This window comes from Athene noctua, chromosome 5, assembly GCF_965140245.1.
Source record: "Athene noctua chromosome 5, bAthNoc1.hap1.1, whole genome shotgun sequence".
In the NCBI taxonomy this organism is placed as follows: domain Eukaryota; kingdom Metazoa; phylum Chordata; class Aves; order Strigiformes; family Strigidae; genus Athene; species Athene noctua.
In genome coordinates this window covers 31,329,049-31,355,620 of record NC_134041.1, presented here as the reverse complement: position 1 = coordinate 31,355,620, position 26,572 = coordinate 31,329,049, and the positions used below count along the sequence as shown (strand labels likewise).

The 26,572-nt window shown below is 42.6% G+C and overlaps 1 protein-coding gene across 3 annotated transcripts in view; it reads left to right on the top strand.

Moving 5' to 3' along the window:
* The window catches only part of CEP350 (centrosomal protein 350), a 76,971-nt gene extending 55,186 nt beyond the window's left edge, over positions 1-21,785 (top strand). For all 3 annotated transcript variants that reach the window (XM_074906944.1, XM_074906945.1, XM_074906943.1), the window contains 9 exons: positions 748-892; positions 3,264-3,424; positions 3,910-4,049; positions 4,849-4,931; positions 5,662-7,730; positions 8,715-9,116; positions 9,204-9,350; positions 10,512-10,634; positions 17,713-21,785. In XM_074906944.1, the coding sequence (XP_074763045.1) occupies positions 748-892; positions 3,264-3,424; positions 3,910-4,049; positions 4,849-4,931; positions 5,662-7,730; positions 8,715-9,116; positions 9,204-9,350; positions 10,512-10,634; positions 17,713-17,877 (3,435 nt within the window). In that variant the 3' untranslated portion in view covers positions 17,878-21,785. The remainder of the gene's footprint in view (positions 1-747; positions 893-3,263; positions 3,425-3,909; positions 4,050-4,848; positions 4,932-5,661; positions 7,731-8,714; positions 9,117-9,203; positions 9,351-10,511; positions 10,635-17,712) is intronic.
* The last annotated feature ends 4,787 nt before the right edge of the window (positions 21,786-26,572 follow it).

The window sequence follows — 26,572 nt, the reverse complement described above, 5'->3', positions numbered from 1 at the left end:
ATTATGTCTGCTTGTTGCTAGTTCTGCCTTACTGTTCTGTTCCAACTGTTACTACTTCTTGGTTGATAATTTTGATGTTTCATCCTGATAACTTTGCCCTGTAATCAGTGAAACAGAAAATGCAGTGTCTGAGAGGTAATAGAACTGCCCTTCTAGACTTATTTCAAATACTTTCTTGGAAAGTTTTATGAGAAGGTAGGAAGGTAAAATGTCTAATTAGTGCCAGAGGTTATGTTCTAGGTGTGTATAATGTTGCAGCAGTAAGAGCATTTTGGAAGAATATTTGCTGTTAGAATTTTTTTCCTGGCTGCAGCAAAATAGTGCTCCGTTGTTTTACTGATTTAGAAATGGCATCTTGCACCTCTTACATGAAATGGTCCTTTTGGTTTCACAGATATTTTTAGTATGGGTTCTTATTGCCGTCATTGTTACCAAGTAAGATTGCATAAACTGTATTGAACATCTGTGAGTCAGAACCATGTCAGTTCACTTAGGTAGTAACAGAGTTGTCTAAGCAGGTGTACTGAAATCTAAGCTCAAAGTAAACAGTCAGTTATTGCTGCTTTTGATATTTTTGTTTTATTGTCTAGCAAACTTAAGATTAAATTCTTCTTAAGATAGCTGGTTATGAGATGTTCTCTAGCTATACTGTTCTTTCCTTGTAACTAACTTGTGATGACAGTGATCTCCTACTTTGAAACTGAGCTTTACAAGCAATTACTCATTTGTCCTTTTCTTCTGCCATAGTCTCCTCCCAAAAGCAGCATATCTGTATCAAAGCAAGATTCCAGCAAAGGCAGCCACAGAACTGGAGGACAGCTACGCTCACCTGTGAAGTCTCATCAGATATCTCACAACTGGTCTGATGAATCTTTGTCTGTGACACAGTCAGGTAAGTGTAGTGTCTGCTTGCATTTAAATTCCCTTTTCAAAGCTTTTGCTTTTAACAAGTAAACTTGAAATGCAGACATATATGTGGAGAGGCAGAGAGAATTTCCTGGAAAATGCCAAGGCTTTGGGGTTCTATGGGAATATATTCCCATGATGTAATTGGATTACTTCAGTTTAAGAAGGTCCTAATGCAAGAAGGTTTATATATTATGTCTTCTTTTTTTGAAAACAGTGCAGGTTTCTGCAAACAGGTATGAAGAAGTCAATCATTAGGGTGGTCTTGGAATTTAAAAATACCAAGGTTAGCTGTGCTTTTAACAGGTGACACTGCTCTACTCCTCATGTTGTAGGAAAACAGAATATGTTTCAGCAGCATACAGACATGATTGTCCCCCTGAATACAGACTGGCTCTAGAAGCAGTATAGCTCTGTTATCATGGCAGCATGAAAAGTAGAGCAGGCAACCATGATCATGAAAATAAACTTTTGTAAAATAAATTATTTGCAGTCTTTGATTTCAAATGCTGAAGAAAGATATAAGAGGTGGGAAGCCAATCAGGATGGTACTGGTTTCACAATAAATCATTCCATTGTAAAGAGACAAATCTTCTAGGCTGCTGAGTAGTAATGAAATCACTGCTGTGACAGTCTGATGCATAAGATTGTCAAAGATGAAAGCATGTGCAGATCTTTCCTTTTATGAGTTGATCAAGAAGAGCTATAATTAAACAGTAGTCACTTACTGTTCAGTTGTTAATTACAGTGACATCATAAAGTAGTCCTGATTAGCAAGTGCGTTTCCAGTATTTTTGTCCTGGGTTGTTTGTTTTTTTTAAAAAAATTCTCTAAATGGTTAATAGCAGTTGTTAATGGAAAAAGAATACAGTGATTTGATTGTATTTACTGGCTGGTGTCAGTGATGAAATCCTTCGTTATGGTGGCTTGTTGTCTTGAGAAAATGAGACTGATTAGCAAAACGTTCAGCTGTTCCTGCTAGCTGACCAAATAATACTGGTGACTTACTTTCTAGGATGTTCACTAAAGCCATTGATGTTTATGAGCATCCAAGCCTTTTGGTCCAGAAAACATAGATAATATTGAGCGTTAGAAAAGCAAACCAGCTAAGATCCTTCTCTTAGGTGTGGCAGCTGCTGCTATAGAAGAGGAAGCAGGACATCAGCTGCAGGGAGGAGCTCCAGTAAGGCTATGTCAGATAAATATTTTGAAGAGTTGTTGATACTTAATTGTGGTAGCACCAGTCTGGGATGAGGCTCTTGTTTTACACTGTGTTGGTATACATTTAAAGCAATAAACAAGTGGGCAGAAAAGAATGAGACACTGAGGCAGTCTCTATAAAGTCTGGGAGGTCTGAGAGACTGACAGGTTGTTACAGCAGGCATAATGAGGTAGCAGAGTTACTGGTAGAATGGGGTTATCATGCAGGGAATGGATCTAAGTATCTGTGTCCCAAGGGAAAAGAGGTAGAACATCATCAGAAGGACGAGAAGACCAGGTTGCAGGGAGTTCTGGGTAGGAATAGAGAGGAATGAAAGAGATCTTATTAAAACTACTAAGGATAGCGGTTAAGAAAAAATTGCCCAGGTGGAAAATAGCCACAGTTAATAATGGCATCATAGGAGGATCTGTGAAATTGAACTTGGAGCAAAGATATGCCAGATAGCTTTTATAAGCTGTTATTGCATAGTCTAGCACATGTCTAAGCTCAATGCTACCCCCATTCACCCTGAATAAATTGTCATCCTGAGGCCTGACAACAGTGAAAATGTCTGCATTGTTCAAATTTACTTTCTTTCCAACTATTGACCAGTCAGCTCTTCATTTCATAGATGTATTTCATCTAGGTGGTGGAAAATCTAAATGGGCCAGAAACCTAAACTTTTTTGGAATCCAAGTGAAGTTCTCCTCAGTGAAGTGTACCCTATAGAATGAAACTGTATATTGTGATTGTAAACAAATATTTCACTTATATTTTTGGTATGCATCTTTGAGTGATCATATTTTTAAATATGTCAGAAAAAATTAATTTCTGCAACAGCTGACATAAGCAGTTAATGAGGTGACAGCATAAACATGGACGGTTGATGTGAGCAAGTTTGGTAACAAGTTTTATTGTTACAGAGTATGTTGTTACAATGTATCAGAGCCTTTGCAACACTTTCCTGTGTTATCTACTACCCTTACAAATCTGAGATCCCACTTTCAGTCTTGTTATAAGATTAACATGTTGGCATTAAATTCTCTGATATTTTGTTCGTACCATATTTTGCTTTTATTAAATGACTGTTTATTGCTTTGTGTAGAACCATTTTGTGAGGTGCAAGCTTACAAAGACTAAAACTAAACTTTTTCAGAAACCACATCTGATCAAAGTGACATTGAAGGACGGATCAGGGCCCTGAAGGATGAACTACGGAAAAGGAAGTCTGTGGTTTACCAGCTGAAAAAGGAACAGAAAAAGAGACAAAAGGAGAGACTGAAGGCCCAGGAAGCCAGCTTGATCAAACAACTGGAGGTTAGGAACAGTAGGAAGAAGGGCAAAGTAAAAGATTATTAGCCTTGGATAAATCATTATAGTATGGATGTTGTTGGCAGAATATTGTGTTGATGGCTGTGAAAGACACATTATTGCGATAGAAGTTTGACTGTGTTCTGGCTATTTAACTGTTTTCAATAATGAACCAGAGCCTTGAGGCAAAAATGCCATTCTCTTTTAAAATGTATATCTTTAATGGGTTGCTATCAGTATTCATGGGGCTTATGTATGTTTATACATGTTAATATCCTAGCTTGGATTAACGAGTGTGATGCTCATGTAATTTGTTTTTGAAAGTAAAGTATTCAAACTTCTAGGATTCACGACTGTAGAGCTTTAGGAAGTTAAACAGATATTTTTTTTACAGACAAATTGTGTATCCTTCATTCATTTAATAGGTTTTGATTGCTGAACTATAATTATGGTTTAGTAGACTAACACCCATAACTGTTTTCCATGTGCAGTCGTATGATGAGTTTATCAAGAAAACTGAAGCAGAGCTGAGCCAAGATCTGGAGGCATCACCCACAGCCAAGCCTCAGATTAAAACTCTATCTTCAGCTGCTGCTGAAAAACCTAAGATCAAGGCGCCACCACTCCATAGGTAACTGGGCTTTCTTCTTCTTTTTGAGATTATTCTGAAACTGTGGTGAATGCTGTTTTAGCAGAAATCATGAGTGCAAGGAAAGTTGGTACCTGCTCTTCCTTGAAGTGTTGGACAGTGACAGTATCCTGCTGACCTATTAGCTGGTCTCATCAAACCCAAGATGTACTGTCCCTGTAATCATATGCATCTCAATCCTGTCCTGCCCAGCCTTTCAGGTCTTATTTTCAAGTTCTTTCTAAACTTGGTAATTCTTACCAATAAAAATAATTTTCAGTTGTGCAAGAACTGTGCCAAATGGTTGTATTGAACTGAAGGAATTTTCTCCCATTTTGGTCACCCATCATGCCTGCTGCACTGTATAAGGCAAACCATTCATCTTTGCAACTTAAATCTGGTTTAGATCTTAGCTTTTAAAAGGTAGAGATTCAACTGATTTATGCACTTCCTACTGTATTTTTAAGTGTTTAATTTTCTCCAGCAGATGGTGCAATTTTAGTGCATGCAAGTAATTAAAAAAAAGTTATTTTCTTTTTTTCTCTTTTTGGATGTAAACAAGGCTAAAGTTTGATGAGTCTTTTAAAAAATTGCTTTCCAGGCCTTGCTAAACTCTACTCTCTGTACCCATTCCTATTTTCTAAGGTCATAGTATGTTGACAAAACAAACTCTTTATGTTATCATTAGTGTGGTATTATAATTATAGATGCTTGTATTTCCATTTTTATCTATTTTAACAAAAAAAAAACAGAGCACACTCTGTAACCATGGTTCATGCAATCTGATTTTTTTCAAATTTAGGCCTGAGACAACTAAAAACTGGAAATCACTGGCTGAATCAGAGCGATCCAGAGCATCTTTGGAATCCATTTCAGAGCATACAGGTATGTAACTCAAAGAATCTATACTACAGATGAAGATCTTGAAGACTGACTTGTTTAAACTTCCTTGTGATTGTAAACAAGTATTTCAGTTATATTTTTGGTATGCCTTAATCTTTTAATTCTTGATTCAAGAGAGAGCATGCAGGCTTCATAAAGTCATAATATTCAACCTATATTTTTTACTATTTTTATTTGGTAGGCTTCTGCTTTTGCTGTTTCCTGTGTATTCAATATTTAATTTTATTCTTGCTGAGATTTGTGTGAAACCATAATTACGTGACAACCTTCTTCCTGATTTTTGTTCCTTTATCACTTGAGGAAAGTAAGGAAATCAAAAATAATGAAGAATTTAGGAATAAGGGGTTTTTTTATATATACTACTTAATGTTTTGCTGTGGATCATTATCTACCATTCTAATCTTGGTTGCATTTGTGGCTTGCAAACAAATAACAGAGCCTTTACCCCTGGGCTCAGTATTTTATGGCATTACAGTGGTACAGGGTACACTAGTGGTACAAGGAACAGAATTGGAAAGAAAGTGTTAGAACCCTGAACTAAAAGCATGTTGCTCACGTTCATAGGACAGCTAGAAATACATGTTTCCAAGACACCTGTTTGTATCTTTTAGCATAGAAGCCTGGATGTTAATTTAGTTGCCTATGGTTGCAGTTTTCAGTAAAACAATGCAGGCTATACGATCTGCTGTAATTCAATTTCTTTTCCTTCAAGATGCTGTGTCATCAAGAACTGAGAGATCTGTGTCTCTGCACATCAAGAAGGTGGCTGTCACAGATGTCCATGCAGAAGAACTTTCTGGAACATCTTCCTCTGTCTCAATGTCTCCAAGGAGTTTCAGAGCAGGAGCTGGTGATCCCTTAGATAATGTATCCTCATCATCTCTTCTCAAAGATGTGAAAGACGTATTTGAGAAGATTTCCTGTGGGTCAGTGAACAGTGTGGTAAAAGTATCCAATGATGCGGCTGCCTTCAGTCATAAATCTGAGATACAGGAAGACTTGGAATACATAAAGTCTGAGGAAAATGAGACTGACATTTCTCATGTTAAGCCTTTGGAGAGTTCTGATGTCTTGTTGACATTGGATAAAGAACAGGAGAGCTCACTGGACATCCTTCCAAAGAAAGTTCTCTGTTCTGAAAACAAACACTCTCAGAAAGAACTCTTTGGTTTGTCTGTGGAAAGTCTTCATGGTACGGAAGAAACCTTAGAACAGAGACTGGCAGATAAAGATGCTGTAACTGGTCCAAGTGTAGAAGAGTTGTCTTGCCAGCTGAGCAAATCAGCAGAGGAAAAAGGTTGTCTTCATTCGGAACAACTCTTTAGTCAAAAGGAGCTATCATACCTTGAAGACTTTGAAGGATCCTCTTCCAGAAAACAAGCATCAGTTGAAGAAACACTTCCTGGGGAGTGTTACAAAGATGATTTTGAAGCATCTCTTCTCTCTCCTAATAGGGACTCTCAGTCACTGACAGCACGGTCACAGCACACACAGACCAGCAGAAGCAGATCCACCAGCCTTGGCAGTGATGGTGAAATTAGTGAATACCTCAGTGACAGATCTCTCTCTCTCTCTGGCAGCATGCATTCAGAGAGGTTATTGGAACTGAAGTCCCCAACAGAACTTATAAAAAATACTGAACGCAGAGATGTGGAGCAAGAACAAGCCCCTACCGAATCACTGCTCTGGGCCTCTGTTTCAATCATGGAAGAAACAGATAGTTTGCCAAATTTCAACATTGGTGATAGAGTTCTTGTGAGTAAAGTCCAACCTGGAACATTGCGATTCAAAGGTCTGACCAAGTTTGCCAAAGGGTTTTGGGCTGGTGTGGAGTTGGATAAACCTGAAGGGAACAATAATGGAACTTATGACAGTATTAAATATTTTGACTGCAAAGAAAAGCATGGTATTTTTGCTCCTCCTCAAAAAATCTCTCACATTACAGAAAGTATTGATAGCTGCTTAGACACAAATAAGGATGAAGATTCATTCTTCGATGATAGACTGGAGAAGCAACACAAAGTTGAGCGGAAAGACAGAGGCAAAGATGATGAAAGCCAGAGCAGAGATGCAACAGAGAACTATTCCCAGGATAAAGCTCCTGCAAACACAGCTGTTTCAGAAGCCTCAGCTGAAGAAAGGGTAGATGAGGAGTCATCTTCCAAAGCAAACAGCATAAAGGAGGTTTCTGTAGCTACTGAATCACTTGCCCAAGAACAGTCAGTGGTGGGTTATCTGAAGCATGCTGTAAGCGAGGCCAGCCTTTCTCATCTTGTTTGTGGTGGCGTGGATGAGGTTTCTACTGTTCAGTTGGATGACATCTCGGACTTCCTTTCTGAAAAACTGGAGAGGCAAAAGACATTGGGGGAAGAATGTGCTGAAAAGTTAGGTGATCTCTCTCCTGGAGTTGTGGAGAAACCTGCAACTCCACTTCTGGATTTGCTGACAAAAGAAAAGAACCAGTTAGAAGCCCAGCTTAGACTACCATTTAGAGAGGAAGGAAAGTCAAAAGACCAACTGGAAAGGGTCAGTTTGCTGACAGACAGTCTACTTAGAGATTTTGTGAAAGACACTGTCAATCAGTTACAGCAAATAAAGAAAGTAAGGAATGAGAAAATCCAGCTCAGCAACCAGGAGCTTTGTGATGTGAAGGAGGAATCCGGTACCCCATCCCACCAGGTAGAAAAGCAGATTCCTGACGGACTGAATAACTTTTTTCTGAGTTCTGATTTGGAAGATGAAAGAGAAGAACTTTCCTCTCCAGACATGTGTCCCAGACCAGTGAGTAACAGACATCTTGCACTGAATTTGAATCAGTTGTTCGTTTGACTGATGGTGATTGAATCAGAGAAATGCTGTGTGGCACCAGTTTGTTTTCTCCTAAGTTCTGTTTGGTGATGTGGAGATTGTCTTTACGTATGTGAGTTCTTGTGTATCCCAGTTCACAGCTCATTTTGTTAGCCCTGCAGGCTGAAAGACACATTTTGGCACATAAAGGTGAAAAATACTTCATTTAGGTTGCATTCTGCTTATATGTTCAATTTGTATTTAATCCTTAACCTCAGTTTTTATTCTAAAAGTGGCAAAATACAGTAGATTGTAAACTTACCTCTGTCTATTCTTGATACAAAATAATAATCTTCAAACATAATTAGTTGCTGTGGAGGTCATTAAGGTGTCACACTTCTTTATCCACTGAACTAATATATCATGAGCAGTGGCAGTTCAAACTTCTTCAGAACAACCATTAATGATACAGATACAGGACTTGGCCTTTCCGCTGAAGATCCCAGTAAAACTGTCTGCTTTGCCATTGATCTCAATATATTACCATCACAGAAAGCTTTAGCCCATTGCACCAGTGTGAGCACTGCTCAGTTGCTAAAACAGCCATCACCTGCTAAAAGCTTTTAGGCTGTTGATTTAGATCTGAGACTGCTGGGAAGTGAAGTGAAAAGTTGTATGTCACATTATTAGTGTTTAAACCACTCAACTTTTCATAAACAGTTAAAATTTAGGACGGACAGTGGGCAGGATGCAGAGTCTTTTAAGCTCTGTAGGAGCCCTCTAAAGCATTCATCAGGAATGATAGAAAACCCAGGTATTGGCATCAAAACATTTCTAATTTTACTGTGAACTCATTATTTTTCTGAGTATTTGTGCATATATTGCCAGTTACAGCAGTAGAGCATTTAAAAATGTAAGCCGAGTTAGACAATAGCATGACACCACTTTCGTATTTACTCTGTGGCTCTTAATTCACAGGAGAGTCCAGTGTTTGGTGCCAGTGGTCAGGAAGAGCTTGCCAAGAGACTGGCAGAGCTGGAACTCAATCGGGAGTTCCTTAGTGTGCTGGGAGATGATCAAGACTGGTTTGATGAAGACTACGGCCTGAGTTCCCGTAAGGTCCAGCAGAAGCAAGCTGAGGAACCAGCAGTGCTGCCCAAGGTAGAACTGCAGAAGGTGCCAACAAAGCCAAGTGAGGAGCCTTTGGCGGTCCCTCATACTGCAGTGGAGGTAGAAAGTATGGTGCATGCAGCAGCTGAGGAACTCTGGAAACTGAAAGAGCTGGGTCATGATCTTCAAAGTTTCAGCCTTCATACAGATCTCAGTAGTACCCTCAAGGAGCAGGACACAGACACCATAAACAAGCAGGTTTATAAAAAGGTACGGTCTTCAGGCATTTTGTTCTTGCCCTTTGAATGTTTGCCATGAACAACAGAAGCCTTAACTTTTACTTCTTTCATTGTTAAGGTGGTATTTGATTTAACAAGAGAGGTCTTTGGGGAAATCTTCGCTGAGGATCCTAATCTAAATCAGCCTATATGGATGAAACCGTGTAGGATTGCATCTGCTTACTTTCGCCGAGTAAAAGATCCAAATGATTTGGCTGAAATCAAGGTAGGAAGGAAGAAATCTTTGTCAGGCAGGGAAGGTGAGATGAATAATATTGTACTGCACTTGCCTGGGTGTTAAAAGATCATAACAGGTGTATCCAGCAAGACAAGAGTTGAGAAGAGAAATGAGATTACAAAACTGAAAAAAATGGTCCTTTTATTCAACAGATTTGCCTCCTTGTCCTTTTGGCTAGTACTAGTTGCTTTTAAACCTCAGCTCTCTGTGCAGAACTGCAAGGATGACCTTGATCTTATAAAATTGCTAAGCTGACAGGCTGCTGCTTTAGCAGATTTCAGTGGAATTCTATGTGTATATTGGCATGGATCCAGTGGTAGGGTTGGGCCAAATGGGATGAGCTGGATTTTTTTACTCAGACACACCTGTGCCAGCCTCACCGAGGACAGTTGGAGTTGCCTGGAGGGACCCAAAATTTAACTGGCGAGGGCATTGTTGTATTTGGAAAACCAGGGGAGGTATCCTGTTATTGGTGGTAGTGCTCAAGAAAGGATAAAACTCCCAAAAGCTAGAGCCTTACTGGACCTAGATTAAACTTGCAGGGCTGGACATTTGGATAATGTCTCCCTGAAAGCACTCAACAAAGAACCTTCCATACAGCTCCTCAGGACACAGATTGGGACTTCCACCTGTACTGTTTCTTCTGAAATTGGGGGGGGGGGGGGGGGGTTGACTGTATTTTGATTAACCTTCTGAAGGTACAGCATGTTAGCTGTCTAGAAAAGACAGAAATAGTGTCTAGATTACTCTGATAGTTGAGAAGACTTTCAAAAGCGTGTGGCTGGGAGGAGCAGGGGCACAGCACAAGGACACCAAATTCACACCCTGCTTTTCTTTAAAATTCTCCCACAAAATAAATTGCCATCATCTCCTGTTTGCTGTACTGTTTAATTGAAAGTTTCTGTTCTCAAGATTGTTACAGCAGTGGGTGTCTTCTCCCCTCGCCCCCCACTTCTGGATTTGATAATTGCTATGCCTGTGTAGTTCTGCCTCAAGGACTTTCACCGTAACTTTCACGTATACACTGTATGTCTCTTAGCTAAACAGAAAGCTGTTAATGCATTCTGTAATGTGACATTTTAGGTACTTTGTGCATACATTTCATTTCTTAGGTCAAATGTGATAAATCTCACTCTTACTGTTCTGTAGAGCTTCATTGCAGCTGAAGTACTGAAGTTGTTCAGCCTGAGGAAGGAGCCTAATCACAAGACAGACTGGCAGAAGATGATGAAATTTGGGCGGAAGAAACGAGACCGAGTGGATCATATACTGGTCAGTGGATGAAAATCATCAATCCTGTCAGATACGGCCCACCAGACTGAAATGTGACATATGATTGTATTTTTCAGTATTCAGTCGTGCTGTTTAAAGAATACAGAGTGCGCATGAGGTCTTGATAGAAGGTGTTAAATTTTAGAGAGCAGCCTATTGACAAAAAAGGAAGTCCAGTGCCAGTGAAGTAAGGTGACGAGTGAATTCTCTGTTCATGCCTACTGATTTGACTGGAGTATAGATTTGCCCGCTCTCAAAAGTTTAAAGCATAAATTTGCAGAAGGAAGCACGGAATATTTCACTGAAAGGAGGGTAAACCTTTTCTTTCGGAAGGAAGTATGATTTTCTTCTTACTTTAATTTAAAATGTTTTTACTTTGAAGTAATATTGTTTAACTGGAGACAGTGATACTGAGAACTTAATAGACCAGATTGCTAACCAGTTTCAACTGAAGGGTTGCTGAGTGAGATTTCAACTGAAAGATTGTTGGATTAGAACAGCAAAGACTTCAAAGAGACAGTTTGGGACATGACAGTCCCTGGTACAAGGTAACCAGTCTGACAGATGGTACCCACAGCTAAGCATTTCTTCAAAGTGAAGCAACAAGCAGGACTCCTGCTCCTGTAGTCCTTGTCATGAACTAGTGAATGGAGCTGCCACTGGGGCAGAGGCAGGTCAGTGTTAAACTGTGTGAGATAAAGTATGTATGGCTGTGTACTAGTTTTTGAAAGTTACTTGTTGGCTTGTACTGCAGGATGATTAACATCTTTATTGGCTATAATGATAGTGAAGGTTCTGCCTGGGAATATGAGTCGTCATTAACACTGTGCTTCACTTAATTATACCTGAAATTGATTCCACACACGTGCACATATAAGTAACTTTGAGTCATGGGTCGTGTGGTCTTTTAATTGCCCATCAGTGGAAGGTGTCCAACACAGGCTTTTTCCCAGGGGTTTAATTGTATGTAAATAGAGTATCTATGTATAGAACCTGCATATCCTAGTATGCTTGATTCTGGGATATGAAAGCTGTTAAAGCATGCACAAAAAAGTCTTATGTTTAGATCCCTGAGAGAACTAATAGTACAACAGTTATGACTGTGTACCAGTTTCCTAGTTTCTTTGAACCATACCTGGAAAGAAAGGTTCTTGACTGGAAAAAAGTATTCTAGTTGAAGGTATTTAAAGTGCTTTAGGTGGACTAAGTTTGACATTCAGACAATCTAGTCTACAATTTACATGCAAACCCAGACATCAAAGATTAATGGAGCTCTGACAAGTTTGGCTTAATAAATAATGTGTTTAATTTTATTTTGTTCTCACAAGAATACAGTAATAAAATTTAGCTGAAGACTGGGAATAACTCTGTGAAGGTTGCAGCATGCCACGCTTTAAGAATAAGGCAGTTTCTGTGGCATTTCTAACAAATTTATACTGTAATGTAAGATACTACCAGAGAAACTTCTAACTGAAAACCTAAGGAAATAGCGTTCAATTTCTCTTACCTCGTTTTATTAAAATCTCTCTAAAACATGAAGTATCTGGATAGCTTTCTCTGTCTCCTTGTCAACCTCCAACATACACATAGGCTGAGGTACTGCATTTTGGTACATCAAAACCTCTTTAAATTACAGCAAGAACCCTTGGGCTTAAAGTCATGAGTTCTGTGATAACACAAATCCAAAATCATAATTGGATATACAGGTTTGTGCAAGATCTGCCTGCTAATAATTCACAGTGTAGCCCTAAACTGAAACTGAGAAGTCGGTTTTGGAGTTTTCCACATTTTGTTTGAAGTATATTCAAGTAGTACAACACAGCAATTTCCTGAAAGAGAAATCAAGACTTTTTTGGTAGGTCTAGGTGCTTTTTTTAGAAGCTTCTTTAGAAATCAGATTCTAAAATGTTTTGTTCAAGTTTTTGTGAAGGTTTAGCCAATGTACACCTCTTGCAATGTGCAGGGGATGTCATGTGAGTACATGTTAGGAGTCAACTGATTCTCCCCCTTCTTTTGCTGCTTATAAAGACAAAGGCTGTTAAGATAAAAATGATCTTTTTAAAGCAGAGGTAAACTTCTTAGGCTTCTGTTATTTGCATTTAAACTTTGAGCACAGGTCCTTCCCAGTTACTTCATTTCCCCTTCAAGTAAAACTGACCTTAAAATGAAGACATCCTTTGATAGTTTCCTGTGGAGACAACTGTATATTTTTAGTGACTTTGAGACGATTGAACACATCTGAGTGTCTGATACTGTCTGACCCAGGAGCTAGGCATGACTAAGGGTGAGAAGGTTTTTTGATACAGAGGAAGGGAATTCTGTTATGCTGCCTTCTCCAGCATAGTAGTAATGACTGTCCAATAGTGGCATTGTCTGCTTGGATGGTCTGGTGGCTCTAAAGCTGGGAGCCATGGCTGTTTGCTGAATTTCTTTTTATTTCTTCTGAAGGCACAGAAGCAAGTGCCAGGCTATTCTGCCCAGCGTACTGTCTCCCTAAGTATCCCTGGATGAGTCCTCCTGGCTTTATCATACTAAATCCAATTCTCAGTGGTTCTCGTGTCCACCAAAGCTTTGGCCTTGTGGGGAAGGGGCACAGCAGAAGCAGCAGCGTGTGCTGCACTGGTGCTTTCTGTGATGCTGGGCCCTGTGGGTGACTGCAGCCAGCCATCACGCCTGCTGAGAATTAAGGGGAGAACAGGAAGAGCTAGTCTTTAACCTCCTTGCTCTGCCTTGCTCTTTTCTACTTCCCTCAGTCACTGCATCTTTAGTTGCATTTGCACTTTGGTCTGCACTTTCCCAACACTTGACACCAATGTAGTTAGCCATGGTTTTCTGCCAGTGACAAAAAAAATCTTCCTCTTCTCCTTTGTTGCAACACTTAACTTTGATCAGGCATCTCTGTCAGAAAGTGTTTGTATCGGGATGTCTTGAGAGATCTCTCTCATCTGCTGCATAGTTGTTCCTGTTATTAACATTTACAGTAGATCATGGCTTTCGGTGAACAAGTATGGGGAGGTCCACATTTATGAAAAGCTACTTTGTTTAAAATCAAGTGAAAGGAATGTTTACGTGTTTGCTTTCCTTTCCTCTCATGTCCCTTTGTGTTGCCACCTTTATCATGTGTGTGCTGTCTGTGCTCTGTGGAGAATCTCAAACATACACAGGCTGAGGCGCTGCATTTTGGTACATCAGAACCTCTTTAAATTATGGCAAGAACCCTCATATGTCCTTATTTAAGTTCAGGTGGTAACAATAGACTGTTTCCACTGCTTTTTTTTCCACTTGGGTCTTCAGCCAAAATGCTCTGTGCTGATATATTTGCATGGGGCTAGAACAAACTCTGCCATTGCTTTCCCTGCCACCCCGCCTTCCCTTTTATCTGGAGCTTGAGAAAGCAAAGTTCACATGATACTGCCAAACCTTATGTGTTTAGCTTTCACACCTGAAAAGCCTGCCAACAGAGTGCTGAAAAGTACTTGATCTTCTGACCTGTTGGCTGAACACCTAGAATGTTTCTCCCTATGCAGAAACTCTGCAACAAAGCAGAGCTGTTCCTATCAAGCTGGCCTGATCAGAAAGCCCACTTCTCTGGCACCTGAGATCTAAACCCAAGGGGAGTGCAACAGTAGGAAGAGAATCAAAGCCTGCTTGTATGCTCAGTCATGCGTCTTAAGATTTCCAGGCAGTCTGAGAGAGAAGAGCTGTGAGAATGCACCTGCCTGCCTTCCACCTACTGGCATTCTTCCAAGGCAGAGGTTTATTTCTGAATTTTTGTACTTTTAGTCTCCACATGATCTAGTTACTCTTTAAATGTAGCTTATTTTACAGATATTCTTGCTTTTGAATGGGACCCTATAGAAAGAGAATCTTACTAATTTACTTTCTGAAGTTTCCTTCAGGTTGTATTCTTTTAAGTGTTGTTTTTTGGGTACTGTGGCATTTATTAAACAGCCAGCAGGATCATGCTACCTCATCTCCTGATTTTTCATTTGTGTGCCCTCTTCTTTCTTTGAGTGTTTAAAAAAACCCCAAAGCACGCAAAAACCATACTACACAGCCTTCTGCATTGTGTCACTACTTATCTTTTCCTCTAGCACGGAACTCAGTTTCATTAAAACTGGTTGGGGTTTTTTTTTTCTCCTCACTTTGCCCAAATGTGGTTTCTCTCTGGTATAGAGAGCTTACTTCCTGATATCAAATATGTGAAGTTTTACTTTTCATGAGACTGTGCAAGAACTTAAATGCTGCACATGTACTGAAAACAATGCAAAGCCCACTTCCATGAAGGCCGTGATAGTCACCAAATATAAGTCAAATGCAAGCAAACTGTCTCCATTGCTTAGAAGCAGTTTGTAGTAATACAACAAATGGATCAGACATTTCCCAGACAAAGCGGTGGCAACTGCCTTGGCTCAGATGTCTGCGCCTAGGGCTGCAAAGCCAGCATGGCAGTTTCCACACGTGTTCTGAATACACTATAAACAAGACTTGCCTGCAGCTACAAATTGCACATTCTCTTAGTTTTCCAAAAGTATGTTCAAGGAAGTCCTCCTAATGCCAAAGAAAATTGTGCACTGTGCTTCTGAGAAAGAGGGGGATGATAGAGGCAAGAGAAAATTAATCACTGAACTGTTTTTCTTTATTTATCTTTCCACTGCTATTTAACATCCAGCTGTTCCCTGCCTGGATCAAGTTACCTTGTCGTCTCCCATTTACTTGCAATTCTTTATCCCATCTATATCTCTTTCCACCTGGAACACAGTAGAGGAACTGTCCCATCACGTTGTTGCAGATGAGACAGCATAAACAGCAGCTTAGTGTGGATCTGGATATTGGGGTTTGTTTAAAGGCCAGTGAGAGCAAAGCGTTTCACCTGCTTGATTATTTTACTCGCTTGCTTTCCCCCCTCAGTGTTATATTCACTAGGTCTTGACTTCCCTTCCCAGCAGGGAGGTTGCTGCTGGCCTGGGAGGGTTGGGCAGAAAGTCCTGTTGGTTGGGTTTATGCAGCTGCTCCCAGTTACCAGTCTTGGGCATCACTGGTCAAGGTCCCTGGGTGTCCCCTGGTGTTTGTCTCCACTCACCTCCTTCATCTCCAGGGTCTTCCTCCATTTCCAGGGTCTTACCTCCAGACAGGATTTTCACCTTCTCCCTTTGGGGCCCTGTTTTCTTTCCCTGACCACTTACACTTTTTGGGAACCCTTCTTTTTGCACCACTTCTTTTTGTGACCCCTGTTTCTTGCTTTTCCTCATCTAAATAGTCTGATGCAGACACAGAATACATCATCAGCCTCCGCATTGGTACTTCTATCTTATGCCTCTTTGTTGATGGGAGGACTTAGGACATGCAATGATTGTTTACTCCAGGGTTTCGGTATCTACAACCAGCACATATCTGTGGCAGGCAGCAAACTTCTGATTGGGAGTTCAGAAGTCTGTTGCAGACATTGATCCCCACAAAAACTTACACCCAATTGTCTGCTATTTGTTAGCATTCAACACCTACAACACTGGTTCAAAGTTTGATTGCCAATGTTGTTGCTTCTTCCTTATTAGTAAGAAGCATGATGAAACCATTAACACTTCGTCTTTCACAGCCCTATGGGAGACGGGTCTATGCTGAAGTGGAGCGCTCCCTGTGGTAGCACAGAGATTTGTAAGCAAATAGCGTGACTCTTCCAAAGCTGTTTGCAGGATGACATCCCTGCCCCTCTCCCCAGGGTCTCTTAAGAGGGGCAGAAAGGTGCTGTCAGACTGAAGCTCCGTGTATAACTGAGGCCTTTTGAAAGGCTGCAAGCCCTGAAGCAGTTCCCATAGCAGCCTGTTCTTTGGCTTCACGCTGTGTTTGGGTTATTGAATCATCATGATGCTACAGTAGCTGTCACCTTCAAAATGGACAACTTTCTGGGCGGTTTAGCCTCAGGCAAAAGGGAGGAATGGAGTGGGTTGGGGCTATAGCTCTTGTATTCTCTTTAGATAAGGACACCATTACATACAGACACTGGATTATTGTTTTTTCGTATGCTTTAACATTGTTTTGGCAGTGTCTAGGTGTCTGATGCATTTGTCTATGTGGACAGCATAAATGTATTTTGAATTCAGAGTGTAGGATTTATGGTCAGAGGAGCTTTCTGCTGAAGCTGAGCAGAGAAGGAGCTTTCAGCAGGTTTTCTTTGTCACTTTAAATGAGTGACATTTGCATCCACTCTTTCTTTTCTTAAAAGTTTGAGCTTTGTTAGGGTGTTATCTGTAGTACTGAAATGGCCCCTAAGACAAATTTTTAATAAGCTTAATTGGAGATGTCTAGTTTGAACTCACAATAAGTCTTGATTTGCTGAATGAAATTGTATACTTCTGTCTGTTACTAAAACACGTATTTGCCAGTGAGCAGTAAAACAGGGTTTTGATTGTCAACAATTTAGGAATAGAAAGAAACAAATACTTATTGAGTTACTGTTTTAGCTGTAGTGGTACAAAATTCCATTTGTAATAGTGCTCTCAAATCCAACAAAGCGTAGAATATTCGCTGCAAATGAGTTGTAATGTTATCATACAACGCATGCCAGCATTTTGTCTTCCTGTACAGAAGAACTGGAAAAGTTAGTTATTTACTTTAAGTTTTCTAATTATTTTTCAGATGAACTGAACTGCAGTAAAGTCTCTTCTTTTTCTGCTTCCCCCCCCTGTTCAAGGCCTTTGTATGATTTCATACCAGTTTAAGCTGTATGGAGTCGGCTTCTTGCAAATATGCAATTAGGGACATTTTTAATGGAGCTTCTGCTGTTGGCTGAGCATATCCCATTAGCCGTGTTCTTTCAAGTGAAGGACTTGTAGGAATATGAAATCCTTTAAAATGGATACTACAGTGAAAAGAAGAAAACGTTCATAGAGTGAAATAGCCTGATTCAAATAGATCAGTGTTCATTTTGTTATTCCAAGCGTTTCCTGTAATCTCTTACAAAGACAGATACGTTGTTGGCAGATGCGCGCTGTTTTGGACTCTTTCTGGAACTTTGCAGGGGATATTATCATAGAGCAACAGAATTGTAATGTTTCTATTGCCTTTTCTACCCTCAAAGGTGCAGGAACTTCACGAGGAAGAAGCACAGTGGGTGAACTATGATGAGGATGAACTGTGCGTAAAGATGCAGTTGGCAGACGGGATCTTCGAGGCCTTAATCAGAGACACTGTTGATGTACTGAACCAGATAAATGAGAAACAGCAGAGACTGCTCCTTGTCTGACAGTGCTGAAAATAAACTTACAGCTGCGTAACCACTGAGTCATGGGTCTTGCTGACTCCTGACGTACTCTCCACCCTGCAAGCGCTGCTGCTGGACTTCCATGCCTGGGGTTTAAAGGCAGCTCAGATGTGATTAGAGGAACCTGAATTTGCATCCGCTGCCACTAGAGACCTCGCATCAGATTTATTGTTTGGAACAAGCTGATCCCTCACTTGAGGCTGTGTTGCAGTGCTCAAGACTGTTCGTGTGCCAATGCATGGTTATGCCATGTAACTGTCAGCAGCTGTCTGGGGCCCTGGCCTGGGGCTTTGACATGTTCAGGTGGGGTTAAGCTGGGACATTGGCTGTTTTGCTGGAATGGCTGTCGGACATCAGTACTCGACTTGTCTTTAGAAATGTGAGTAATCTGAAGAAGAAACGGTTTGGTCAGGTTTTAGTCATGAATGGAGACTTTTGCGTACTTTTGCGTACTGAACAGTGTTATAATCTTAACACGTCTTCTCCTGCAGCCCTAACAGTGTGCATCAGTTTCTTCTGCTCCAGAGCCTATTTAATTCCCTTCTCTGTGAAGCTGGTTTTCATCTTTCTTCTGTGATGTGGTACCATGTATGGTGCCAGCCAGTCCAGGGAAATTAGATGATGTTGCTTTCTGCATTCAAGTAAAGAATTCTTGATGCTTTTCCTATGTAACTTGCTTCAGTCCCGAGATGGAGCAAGATAAAGGCCGCCTGATGTCAAGCATGAAAGATGAGCCTGTGGACGACTTTCCTCCTACCGTGTAGCACTACTTCTCTTCCTGGAGCACCAGCTGCTCCCAGATAATGGATACTCAGGATTTTCTCAGGCACGAGACATGCAGGAGTGGAAAACATTTCCTCACAAAAATTGGGCCTTCAGTTCCTCAGCTTCCTCCCTTACTGTCACCTGATTAGTTGGAGAAGCTGTTACTTGAACAATTTAGAGAACAGAGTGTATTCACCAAAGAAAGCAGTGTCCAGTGCTTGACTGTCTGCATGTTTTGTGCTTGTGGGTTTTTTATTTATTTTCGGATAATTTATTAAGTGGGTTATAGGAGAGTGTCCTGTGCAGTTGGCTGCACTGTCTTATGTTTTGAGACAGCCGAACTTGAGAAAGCATCTGTTCTGGAAACTTCCAGAGCCCCTTGTTCTTCGCACAAAACCTCTGGCTTCTTGAGGCAGATAGAGGTGGGGGGGGAAGGTAAGAAGAACCAAACCTCAGTGACCAGGGGTGGGATGCAAAGGCAGGACTAGGAATGAAGCTTTACCACCCCTGATTCGGAGGTGATGGAGAGTTGAGGGGCCTAAGCTGAAATATGTGAAACTTCCTGCTCCATATGTTTCCTTCCTTTCCCAGAACTTCTAGACCATGGGCAGCTGTTACGTGGTTGATTCGGTGCTGGGTTCAACTGCAGCCTTCTGCTGAGTGCTCATTCCTAACCTGTCCCTCCCGTTCTTGTGGTTGTTTTGGAGGAACGCAATCTGGGGTCAAACATTGATGCCTTAATAGTGGATGTCCCTGCTTGCTAACCTGGGACAAGACCCAGAGGACAGTCAGATTCTCCAGACACACTGGAGTGCAGAAAGACACTTTGAAGCCCTCCCCTCAGGTGTAGCAGGGAGATCTCTACCATTTTGTTCATATCTACTTGGTTCTTACCCTTCCTGCTATGCATATCTCTGCTGCTACTGCTTGATTTTGTTTTCTCTTTGCCACCTCTTTCTTTTTTTCTTTGAAAGCTATCATGGGAATATTTGCATTTTGCACAATGACACACAGCTGGTAATTCTTCAGGGACAGCACTGGGAAATGTTGGATTTGTCAGAGGTCCATTTAGATTCTCAGATATAGTATTGCCAGCGCCTCACTTGTGAGTTAATGGTGAGCCATATTCATGGGAGCTTAACGAGTGGAAGAACCAGGAGGAGGTCACAGTGTATAACAGCACCTCCAATGGGCATATGTGTGTCTGTCTGTCCTGCAGTAATGGCCCTTCTGGCTGGCTGGAAGACAGATGGTCTTGGTGGAGCATTGTTCAGCTTTTTTTCCCTGAAGTGATTCACTTGTCCACATAAAATGTCGTGATGCTGAACCAGGAAACTCTTGAATGCTAAAGATAGAAGCAAACTAAAGCTGCTACATTTAACCAGCATGGTGTCACTGGTTGGGTCACTGCCTCAGATTCCCTTTCCTGGGTGTATCTTTTTCAATAGCAAGGATTGTTATTTTTATAGGTAGCAATTAGGGAAAGAAGGCAGAAACCTGCAGTGTAGGTTTGTAGCTGGAGTATCAGAGAAACAAAGTTGATTTCAGTAGATACTGTGGCGACATTGAGGAGAAGGTTGCCCTGCATCCCCAAGACTTCCTGGCTGTTCTGCAGGGCTGGCAGGGCTCTTCTGCTCTGTCTACCGGCAGGGGGAAGGTGGTGCAGTTGGCCTCCCAAGGTACCAGCGACCATTGGAGAGGTTGTGTTAGTCATCGTATGCCTCTTGTCTTGCTGGCTTGGATAGCGCTAGTTTAGTACCCTCAATAGAAGTAGTAACTATTTTTACACCTGTTTGGGCAGAAGGAAGCTGTGTCTAAGAAATGGCTTTATTCCTTTGCAAACATCACCGTTTATTTTTGGTAGCAATCCTTGCTAGGAGCAACCCTAAAGAGACTTGAACGGATGTGAATTACCTTCTCAATACCTCAAGCGTGTTGAGTTGCTTTGAGTTGAGTGTATATTGAAAACCTCGAGTGTGTTGAGTACTTGTGGACTGATGATTACCACGATGAAGCAATGGTCTGTCTGCTAACGAGGAGGTATGGGGAAGCCTGGAGTCTCACAGACAGAGGCTGGATTCTCTATTTCTCCCCCCGCCCTACCCATTCTAAGAACAAGATGATATTTCTGGGTCCTTGTTATCTTGGTGCAACCACATGAGAGGATTCAAGGCTGAGACATTTTTCTGAGACTCATAAGCTGTTTGGAGCAGTGGCTGTCCTCTCTGGGGAGATGCGGTTCCCTCTTTGGAAGGATCTTGGTGCCAGGTGGGAAAGCCCAGGCTTGTGAGGACAAGGAGTGCGAGTACCTCTCTCATAGCAGGATGCTCCCTGAGACAAGCTGTGGAATATCAGTACTTCTGCCTTTCAGAAAAGGCTTGTTGCTCACAAGGTGGAATGAGGGGTTGAAAAATCCTGTCTTGTTCACTTTCCTTTCTTGAAAAAGTGGCCTTAGCTTTTTGCAATACTTGAATAAGTGTGTACCTGCAGAAGATCTTCAGTAGCACAGTGATAGAGACCTTTTAAGTGACTATTCTGCGGGGAACTGCGTGCAGTTCTGACTTTCATATCCCTTTGCTACCTTAAGAATATTAGGAAAATAAAGTACTTTTCAACAGAGAAACAGTTGCATCTTTTAAGGTATTTAGTGCATCTGAAGTGTTTACAAATCAGCTAAAGTGGAGAAAAGCAAACTATTGAACTTATTTGTAATTTAAACGTTAAAATGCAAAATTATATACAGATGAAAGAGGAATACTGTAATTAACCTGCATTTACTAGTTTTTTCCTTGACTTTGCAGAGCCTTTTGATATACATTTGCAAAGCCGCCTTCTGGGAGGCTCTGTCTCCCTGTGTACTGTCTTGTGGAGATGCTGAAAAGAAACCCGTTTACTGTGTATTTGTAAATAACCTGGTAACTTGGGTTTTGGGCCAGTTTCAGCTAATGTTCACATCCAGAGCAGCTTTGCACAGTAGACAGACCCAAGGATGTGGAGGGGTTTTGGTTTTTTGTAATTAAGAACTGTAAAATAACCAGGGTGGTCCCTGTGTACACCAGTGTAAATATATTTGGTAACTGAAATGTACTTTAAGAGAACAAAATCTGTAAATAAACTGATTTATAAATTAATTTTGTTTCCTGGTTCTTTATAACAATGGAGCTTTATAATTACCCAAATGATTGCTAATTCTGAAGGTGTCCTGGAGATTTGTCCGTTGTGCGTTCCCCTTTCTGTTCAGTGCTGTGCTTGGGATGCCAATCACAGACCACAAAATCCCATTAGAGTTGCCTTAATTATAATCGTAATGTTACTAGTTGAAACTGAGTGTTGATAAAAGCAAAACCAGAAAATAGCACTGCGTAAATCATTGCAGGAATGCACTGCATGATCTGCAGGAGAAAAAGTATTCCTTGTACATATTTATTTAAAATAGGTTTTAAAAATTCATGGTTTAAAACATTTGCAGGGGGGGAGCTATTCTTATGCTAAACAACAGTCTGGGAATTAAATTCTTCAGAACCTGTCTTGTTTTGGATCCCTTGATTAGGCTCCAAAATTGTTACAGCTGCTGTTACCAGCACCGATTGCTTCTTTCCCTGAAGACTTTATTGGTGGAATTTTCCTAAATCTTTGCTGTTTCATTTCCAAAATGAAAAAAACCCAACCAGCCAACCAACCAAAAAAACCCAAACGCTTTAAGGTGTGAGAGGTCCTGGAGCTCTGTAAGAGGACTTGCAGTGCCAAACCACAGGCATACAGGCACGTGGCGAATGAGTGGCAGTGTGAATTGTCAGACCAAGCACGTTTATCGAGCCTCCTCGGCACCTACAGCTGCCGTTGCACCTCTGCTGTGTTTTGGTGGCATTTATCAATGCATAGCCCAGCAGAAAAGGCTTTGCTTTCCCTTTACTACAGACGCTGGTCTTCGCAGCTTGGAGGATGCTGTGGCAGTCTGCTCCTCACCGCTCTTTGCCTGTCAGAGGCGTGTGCGTCAAACGGGGGGACCTGAGAACAACACCACTGCAAAGGTATTACTCTGGGCTGAGCAGTTACTTGCTCTTTGCTTTTCCTTAGCTGAGGTGCCTCATCCTGGGGGAGGACTTGCTGTGCTTGGACTTCCATTACAGAAGCAGCTTTGCTGCAGTCTGGCGGTGCCAGGAGCGGGCCGGAAACACCATCCACAGCCCTCGGACAGACAGAGAAGCACGTCGTGGCCCTCTGAGCTCGGGGGGGTTGAACCAACCAGAGCACAGCGGTGGCTCGTTTGACATCCAAAGGGCCGAGACAAAGTGATGCTGCAACCTCTGTGCTCTCGTTACTGAGCAGCAGTTGAGCATCCATGTCACCTCTTTCCTCGCCCCGCAGCAGTTTTCCTCCACAAGTCCTGTATTTTTGGACAGTGTTCTACTTGCAGCCATCAGTGTCCATCCCTGGAAGTGGCTTAGAGTGCATTTCACGTTGAAGAAATATTGATCTATGCTTCTCTGGCTATAGAACCCTTTTAAACCGCTCGAGTGATGGGAACGCTGCCATGGCACTCTGGTGAGTGACACAGCAAAGTGCTGCATTGCTACTGCTGTCCTTGCCCAGGATGCCCAGTAATCAGCCTGATGGAGGCTCAGATTTCCTCATCTGCAAGTCTACGTTGCTTCACTTGGGCGCTGACTTTCTACGGTGGTGTTTGTGCAACTCTTCCCAGAACCCTTGGAGCGCAGTTGCCTCCAACAGCCGTTTCACCCACGGACCTGGTGAAACTCCAGGGTTGGGCAATGGCAGGCAGCCGTCTTCCCAGCAGCACGCTGGAGGGAGTGGGGCTGGTTTGGTGCCTCCTAAAACACCTGGCAGGGTGCTGGAGCACTTGAAATACTGACTCTGCTCCAGACATTGCTGCACAAGGGCTTCTGCAATGTCCAGGCTCTCATTAATGCAGCCCTCAGAAGAAAAGGAGCCAGCGGGAAGCTGCTGGACGTTGACAGCTGCCTTCAGCACGCAGGAAGGAGAGGAGGGGGACTGCCCGGCTGCTGGCACCCAGCCTGGAGCACGGGCCGTTGGCAGGCAGGAATGCAGATGAGACGTAATGGAGTTTGAAAGCGTAGGGTGCTCTTTGGGATGCAGGTCCTGTGGGGGAGGGAAACTGAAGCAAACAAAACCCATAGCCCCAGCCCAGCACCTTTCTGCCTCTTCCACAGTCAGATATGGCAGAAATTTGGGGGAAAGGAGGAGAATAGAGCTGGGGGGGTGCAGCAGCTCCACTCAGAAGGGTGAGGGTTGGGCAGGAGTGGGGCACAGGGGGGAGATGTTTGGGGTAAGGTGCCTTCTTTTGCCTGTCAAGTGTGCTGTGTGAGGATGGCCTGGAGCAGGTCTGCTCGGTTCCTGCTCTCAGTGTTTCTCTTGGTCTCAGTTTTCCAGCCCATTTCTCTAGCTGTGCAAGACTTGTCCACTGGGCTGCCTTCCCTCCCCAATGTTGGTTTCAGGTGGCGGCTTCTCACACACTGACTTGTCTGTCACTGCCCTGTGAAATCTAGCTTGACTCAAACTAGGGTTTTGTCTCTGAGTTTGCTGGAGGTGGGATTAATGCCAGTTCTGGAGGCTGTCCCACAGATTTTATTTTCTTTTGTTCTGGCAAAATAAAGGAGGCTGCAGGGGATCCTATTCCTTGTGTTGCTTGGCTTGAGGACCTCATCACCTGCTGCAGTGTCCTGCTGCATTGCTCCGCAGAGGTGATGGAGCCAGGTGCTGCTCAGTGAACCCATGATTTGGCACACCGGTCCTTGGTAGGTGAGACCTCACTTACGTTGCAGGACTGCTGCCACAGCAAGAGAGGAGTGCTCCATTGTCATCCCTGTGGTATTCTCAGTTTCATGCACTGCAATTAAACCAGCTGCCAAGAAATGATGTGGCAAATCTGGGGGGTGTAGCCTCCTCCGATCTGCCCCTGGTAGCTGGGCAGATGAGCTGGAGTGGAAAACATCTGCTCTGTGCATCCTGGGTCATGGTGATGATTTATGACTTTAAGTAGATCTTAAATTTGCAGGTAGAACGTTTCCTACCCAGACATACCAAAGATGACACCAGTTCCTCCCGGTCCCCCCAGGTCCCTCCGAAAAGAGCAAGCGCAGTGTCGCTGCTGTCCTTCTGAGCAAGGATGATTCAGCAGAGGGTGAGTAGCAGAAAGGGGCTGGTACTGCTGTAGTCTCTGCAGACACAAACTACGTGAACACATTCATCACATCCTGAGAATGCACCCCAGATTTTCTTTTACGTTTGTTGTTATTACAGGCTGCTTGAGCTTGAAAGGTAGAAATTGACTGTATCCAACCAAGCCTGTCTTGCATAGTCAGCAATTCCCAGCTACCACTGGGGGGCTATAAGGGGCTTTCCTGGTCTTCATAGGGGTGAGCCTGGCAGAGCTGATGGAGGGTGTGGGAAGCAGTCAGGTTTCACATCCACTCTGTGCGTTATTCTCTTGGCAAAGCTGCGGAAGCTGGTGGGTTCATCGTGCAGGTGCTGCCAAAGGTCTTGTCTGAAACCATGTCTCAGCGGAGGTGTGACTAGTGCCACCTGGACTGGAGTGTCCCAGCTGACTTCAGCTGGCTGAGAGGTGGCAGGTGGCCCAATTTTCACTCTCTCTCTCTGAAACTGTTTGGTGATGCTAATTGGGGAAATGAGGCTTTTCTTATATTAAGAGAAGGACCACACTTTAAACAATGCTGTGCTCCAGATCGACGAGGGCTTCACTGAGTTCTTTAGTCCCATTTTGTGAAGGCTGAAGAGAGAGGAAAGCAGTCAAGCCTTCTCTGCAACTGGTATTTCTGAGGTGCTCTCAGGGCAGTTGGGTGCAATCTTCTCTGAACAGCCTCTGAAATGCCAGGGCCAAGTGACAGGGTTGCCATGATTGTATCATGAGTCTTGCATTGGTTGCGTGTTTTTCTTGGAGTCAGTTCCTGGAATCACACAATTAGGTAGGAACGTGTGCTTTAATTTTCAAGGAAGAAAGTCCATTTCAGGATCTCCCTGTCCCCAAACCTTCACAACTAAAGGGAACTGAGAAGGTCCTAGGTCAGCTTACCTGGCCATTTTGAACTATTGGTGTTTTGCAGCCAGATCCATGCTTTTAAAACTGGACAGCAAAAGTCTTTCTCCATTTTCTGAAGCATAGTCCTTTCTAGCACTTCAAGGGCTGAATACGTAAAAAACCAACTGCTCTTTCCTCGTCTCCTCTCTAACTCAGCACAGAGGCCATCAGAGCAGCTCCTTGTGTCTGCACAAATGATCCATTTTGGGTGCACAAAACAAGTTCTGCAGGGCTTAAATGATTTTGGTGAGATCTTAGTGGCCTTTGAGGCTCTCAGCCTGTTTGGTGTTGCCCACACCTCATTGACTTCAAGGAGATTCCTGCTGGCTGTTAGTCTGGGAAAGGAGATTTGAAAGCTGATGAGTTTAATGAAGTAAAGCTACCACTCAGCTGCTGCACAGGAATTTGTGCAGCACGGGAACCTCTACGGTGGTCCTTAGCCTGTGGCCTTACCACTTAAGAGTGAAGCACATCTCTTCCCGAAGTTAAAGATGCTGAGGTCAGCACTGAAGGCTTTGCTGTGCAGCACAGCTGAAAACTAAATAGGTTCCTACATGTGCCAGGAGAGCCTAAAGCTGGGCTTCAGGGCTGGCTGAGGATTCAGCAGCCGAGCATCCAGGGTCATCCAGCACCCATCCCCTGTGCTTCACTGCCCTCAGGCTCTGCTAGCAGCGACAGGGTGCAAAGCAAGAGAGAACAAAAAGGCAGGCAGCACTGGGAGGGCATTTCTTCTATTGCTTCTTGAGTTTTTGGAATTCATTATTCTCAAAGCCATCATAAAATCAGCTGTTTCAAAATCTCTGCTTCATCTTTGGTTTGCCACACCCATGCCCT